Here is a 6,405-nt window from a genome sequence, read left to right as displayed (position 1 = left end):
AATCGAACGTCAAAATTCTGGGTAATATTCGATTGGTTCGATTGTTGTTCGACTGGTTCGACCGTCAATTCTGTTCGATTGAGATCGTCTGGCTAAGTAGGAGAGATTGCTGACAGGTATCCTAATTTGCACTTGTTCTTGACTGACTGAGTAGGCTTTTAAAACAAAATATGAAAAAAATCCGTAGTGGAACACACGCGAGTGTCCGGAACGAAGAAGACCAAATTGGTGGCAAAACGATGGAGCATTTGACGTCACTCGCGCGGCAAGTTACACACTCGCTATTTGTTAATCCCATTGGGCCATAGGGGGTTAGACTGCAGGCGTTCTCTAATTCTCCATTCGGTCATTTTGAATGAAAACAAAAGTTAAAAGGGCGCGCTATCAGTAATAGTTATCGTGACATGTTATGACAGAAAGCATGATTGATAAACTTGGTGGAGTTATCAAAACAAATTTGTTGTCAAAGAGATTTAACACCAGACGGTGTCAATTGAACGAACCGAACGCCAAATCAATTGAACGCAATCGAATAATTGCAATTCGATTGTCGAATGCAATCGAATTGCAATTGAATATTACCCAGGATTTGCTGTTCGATTGCTTCGATTACGTTCGATTGTATTCGCTTACATTCGATTGATTCAATTATATTAGATTTTATTCGCTTTGCTACGGTACTTAAGCACTCGGCCACCCGCTAAACCCTAAAAAGCCCTAACGGAGTTATCCAATTTAATTTAATCAAACTCATCAAACATAATCCTCTAATCGAACGAAATCGGAGATTATTCAAATGCAAATGACAATCGAACATAGTTCAACTATCAATCGAACCAATTTAACCTTACTCAAACGCTATCGAACACAATCGAATATTACCCAGGATTCGGCCGTTCAATTGAGATTCGATTACGTTCGACAATCGAATCGCAATTATTCAATCGCGTTCGATTATGTTTGATTGGTTCGATTGCGATTTTTGTTCAAAGTTGTTCGATTGACACCGTCTGGTTAACAGTATAAAGTGAAAATAAATCGAACATCAATCGAACGCAATCGAATATCCAATCGAATCTGAAAATTGCGGTAATATTTGATTGAGATTCGATTGCGTTCGACAATCGAATTTCAATCGGTCGATTGCGTTCGATTTGGTTCGATTGGTTCGATCGTCGATTCCGTTCGATTGAGATCGTCTGGCAGTTACATCAAAATGCCTCGAAAATGACAATATGAAAATTGCGTAATCAGAGAACGTATGTCTCGCTCATTATAAAAAGGCCGAGACAAACTTTCAATAATTGGATTGTAACATCGAGTTAAGTCTCTTTTGTTAAGTCACCAGGGGGTAAATAAAACAGACCTTGATACATTTATTGTTCGTTTCAACTTGACCATTTGTTTAAAACTCAGCCTCCTAAATATTTGGGGTAGGTAAAATATGTACAAAGAAATTCATACTTTTCTAACCCGGCCAATCTTTAAAAAAGAAGCGAACAATAAAATGTAATTACCCTTTCCAAATAAACCTCTTCGGTGGCGAGCGTAGTCTACTCTGACGTAATTGTAAAATTTATGTAATGGGAGTTTACATAGTAATGTAATGTTGTTTGGGGAATTATGAAGTTCTCTGGGATTTCAATTGCATTTATTCAGGTTGATTTTTTATGACTTCTAATGGTACTTTCTCTAACGAGTTTGATTACTCTGTTCTCACACTTATGTCTTTTTTTTTCGCGTCCTTTTCCGTGATTACTTTTATTTATATTTTTAAAGACAGGTAAGAAGGCATATTGATGTAACTGTCTGGAGATGACTGATGTTGTTTTTTCTGAAAGCTTGACTGTCCTAATATTCTTCTCATGCAAAATTAGGATTGATCAGCTAGCTTTCATTGATAAATTTCTGGCAGAAGATTTTTAATAGTATAAATCTAATTCAATATTTCCTGTTAAAGATTTCAAAATAAAAATTTACCCATGAACTTGAGGTCAGTCAGTGACCGCCATCTTGAATTTTCGTCCCATGTGTTCTGGTTACCCATCCCGATTTCAAATTGTGCGCAAATCATTATCCGAACCGGAATAATTTAGCAAGTAAAAGACTACAAAAGTCAATTCCGAATCGGAAAACTATCTTGCTCCGCCACAAGTTTAATTTTATCTCATTAATTATTAAAAAGAAAACCACGAGGCAAAACGCGCGAAAGAAAGAAGTCATCAGTCATTGCTGACCAAACAAGGTTTCGTATTTTTTGAATCAGTTGAATGTATTCCTGTATTGCTCTTTTTTACAGCTTCGGTAATTATTATCTGTTACTTCTTTATCCAGTCGTTGAAATTTACCTAAAGGAGTGGGGGTGTAAGTCATTCGTTTTTGTTGGGTTTGAAGCAAGAAGGAAGGCCAGAGCAGAAGGTGCTCTAAATGCTAATTCATTTTTATTGTCAAACAATGTAATTGCTGCCTTTGAATTTGCTGCAGGTTCAACAAGGACACACGTCCCTCAGCCCCATACAGGACAACATTTGTGACATGTCACTCTATTTCAGATTCTCCCACTTGATACAATCGATAACTTTTTCCAGTCAATGACTACATAATCGATAACCAAAATTGATTGAATATCAATTGATTCTGATAATTGATAGACAATTGATAATCAGGATTTTAAAGCAAACTCTATTACCTATTGATTGATTGATCGATTATTCATTGACTGACTGTAAAATGTTTGATTGATCATAATCCATGGTCGATTGATTAAAAAACCAATCGATGATCAATTGATAATCAAGATACGCACGCTTGATCAGTGCGTCACAAGCAGCAAAATTTCAATCGCACGGAAACGCTTCAAAACACCTGCTTTTTTGGAGTTTTGTCTCGTTCACCCAAACGCTTCAATCTCGCGTAGGCTTAGGGGTCAAGACTAGAACCCCCAATAAGAGACATTTGCCTGACCGAAAAAAAATCATCATCATCAATTTTGTTAATTGTCAGAATCGTTTACTCACTGGAAATACGCAACTTTCTGAAGTTTTGTTTTTTTTCGGTTTTGCTTCATTTTAAAAATAACGAAGATGAAAAGTTACCATCAATCCTGCGAGTAAAAGAAAGTATTCCGACTAGTCTACAAAAAGTGCGCTAGCGCGGCGAATAGAATATCTCACAAATTAATATATGCATAAAACTGACGAAATCCTTTCTTTTTTATGCTTAGATGACGTCACCATCGATCCTGACTTGACAATGGAGAACCAAATTTGGTAATGCATAATTATTACGAGCGACCAAGAAAGTTTGTCTGACGCAAAAATTGCATGATAAACGAAGCCCTAGAAAAACGCCCACTGAAAATTGAAACTAGGAATTTATTGAATATTTCTCTAATGAAGTATCAAACTTTTTGTTTTTTGTAATTATTATATAAATTCATAATTTTTAAATACTATTTTTTGAAAATCAAAGGACAATGAAAGCGAATTTAAGCTGGTTGGGTGGATATTGGGCGGACGGGCGTGTTGCACGTTCCGAGATCGGAAATTAAACAAGAGTAATAAAAGACGGGGGCGTCTTAGTATGTAATATTAATTCATTATTATTTTTTTTTTTTCGCGAATGAAAAATGAATTTTTGATTTTTGAATTAAGGAAATATAATATATATAATATATTATATTTCATTGTCAATGCCAAAAGATATTTCTCTACTTTACAAATAATCTGCTGTGTTGCCACTTACCCCCGGATTGTTTTAGTAGGCACTTCGGTCACGTAAATAAAAACACTTGTATATGTTGAAGCCGACTGTGGACTGAACGAAATGGCAATTACATAAATTATTGTGGAAGTGAACGCTTTAGACGAATGTTTGGGAAATCAAAAAGACAACTTTTGTGAGAATGTTGAGTTTTGTTTATATGGCTGTTTGTGACGCACTGTTGATTACCTATCGATTAATGGAATCGATCAATATACAATCAATTGATTGGTTCTCGGGTAAATTAATGCGTGTCCAAATTTTTGTTAATTTTTCGGACCCATCATCACCCCTCCTAGCATAATAAATTATACCTTTAAAGAAGCGCATTACGATGTAGAACATGAAAATCGGTGTTACTTAAATTTAGGTTTTGCCAATTTTGCGAAAAACCGCAAAAACCAAAAAATGCTGACGTCAGCAAAACTTGTTTTTTAAATAACTCCAGTTTGGCTAATGGTATAAACATGAAATTTTGACCAAAGTTGCACATTATTAAAAAGATCATTTTGAAAAAAAATGTTTTTGAAATTTTGGTGATGTCTGCACTTTATTGCAAATTTTCGTATTTTGCTGATTTCTGCTGACGTCAGCAAAATTTGAAAAAAATGATTATGTAAAAATGTTTTTATTACTGATATGCAACTTTGGTCCAAATTTCATGTTTATACCATTAGCCAAACTGGAGTTATTTAAAAAACAAGTTTTGCTGACGTCAGCATTTTTTGGTTTTTGCGGTTTTTCGCAAAATTGGCAAAACCTAAATTTAAGTAACACCGATTTTCATGTTCTACATCGTAATGCGCTTCTTTAAAGGTATAATTTATTATGCTAGGAGGGGTGATGATGGGTCCGAAGAATTAACGAAAATTTGGACACGCATTAATTTACCCGAGTTATCAATTAGTCATCGATTGGAAAAAATTTGAATTGTATGGAGTGGGAGAATCTGGGTTATTAATGTCATATTGCTTTTATACAATCAAGGTAATAATATTTGAGAAAAAAGGGAAATTCACAGGGAAGTTTTGAAACCACAATCGATTTGTAAGTGCTTTAAAGTAGATCCGAAGGGTAGAGTTTTAACTCTGAGTTTTAACGCTAGACTTAAGACGGAGGATCCAAAAGCTCAAAAATAGTCCAATAAGGCTGAGAATATAGCCTGGCAGTCTGCTAACCCCTCCCAAATTGAAATATTCGATTAAATTAAAGAGATAAAGCCCAAAATCGACTTTCTTGCCAGAACTTTAAATCTTGAAAAAAGTTAAAATAACTGGAATTCTCAATACATTTTAACGATGATTGTAGATGTTTAGGCCCGACGTAGTCAATCCACAGCATCAATTATTCGATGCAATCAGTATTAATCTTTTTTTCAACGATGCTAATTGGTTTAATTGATAGTACCTTTATTATAAAGATATAAGGTCCATTTATAGACGACACTGTTTTTGGACCTTTTTATTCACCTGGAAATCCTGAGAAATTTGAAAAGGGTTCCGGAAATGCTAGATTTTCCTAATTATTTGGTCAACCGTATTGGAAAATCCATAAAATTTGCACTATTTTCTTGCTAAGTATTGGAAAATCCAACATTTTTCCTTAAAAATTCTCAAATCTTATGGAAAACCTGAATTTTTTCAAAAGTAAATTATAACAGACATCCATGTCTTCCACATGGGGGTAACGGACTATTCATGGAACTGCCCATTGATTATTTGATTGATGATAATTGATCATTGATGGTTAATACATCTTTTAATGCACACTGTGAAATCAAATCTTACAATTTGTATGTATGGATAATGGGTCTTAGGACCTTTTAATACTTGATATATAGATAGATAGATTTAATCTAAGCTGAAAATATGGTTTAATTTAGAGTAAGGCTGGTTAGAATAATGCAGACACGTAAAATGGAAAGAAAATGGGAAGAAATTCACAATACCACACCAGAAAATTTAATTGTTGAAACTGTCAATTTTGATTGCAAAGTTTGTGGGAAGCAGTTCAAGAAATCTTGTACGTTACAAACTCATTTACGAATTCATGAAGGTGAAAACCCATATGCATATGATGTTTTCGGAAAAGGTTTTCAAGAATCCAACATATTTCAGCAGCAGGTTGATGTTGATGATAGTTTGAAACTTTTTCAATGTAGTGTATGCGGAAAGAAATTTCAATTTCCAAATAATTTGATTGTCCATGCACAATATCACCTTAAAAATGAAGAAGTTGAGAGGCCAGAGACCAAAAGGAAGCTTGTTTTTATCACCCCTGAAAAGTCAAACTGTAATCAGGTAACAGAGGGAATCAAGGTACCAAATCAATTAGATTGTATTATTAACAACAGTGCTAACAATCCTTCAACATCACCAAGAAAGCAGAATTCTAGCGATCTGCAGATGTTTGCTTTGAAATGTAAAGATCAAATGTTTATTGACACTTTCAAAGATAAGAAACAACACTTATGTAAAATCTGCGGCAAAGGGTTCATGTATTTGCCAACTCTCCAAAGACATTTTGCAACACACGGTGAGCTTAAACAACTTCAACAATGTGCAGATTGTGAGAAAGAGTTTGAATATGGCCGTTTATTCAACAGTCATTTGAAAACCAATGGATGCAAAACCCCTTACAAAT

The 6,405-nt window shown here is 34.6% G+C and overlaps 1 protein-coding gene across 1 annotated transcript in view; it reads left to right on the top strand.

Annotated features, from left to right (window-relative positions):
• The first annotated feature begins 5,663 nt into the window (after window positions 1-5,663).
• Window positions 5,664-6,405, top strand: part of LOC136824694 (zinc finger protein 69-like) — a 1,999-nt gene continuing 1,257 nt past the window's right edge. Inside the window, exon 1 of the mRNA XM_067080679.1 lies at window positions 5,664-6,340. Coding sequence (XP_066936780.1) covers window positions 5,664-6,340 — 677 coding nt within the window. The remainder of the gene's footprint in view (window positions 6,341-6,405) is intronic.

This window comes from Clytia hemisphaerica, unplaced genomic scaffold (assembly GCF_902728285.1).
Source record: "Clytia hemisphaerica strain Z4C2 unplaced genomic scaffold, Clytia hemisphaerica genome assembly, whole genome shotgun sequence".
Taxonomy (NCBI): domain Eukaryota; kingdom Metazoa; phylum Cnidaria; class Hydrozoa; order Leptothecata; family Clytiidae; genus Clytia; species Clytia hemisphaerica.
This window is presented reverse-complemented; position numbering and strand designations above follow the sequence as displayed.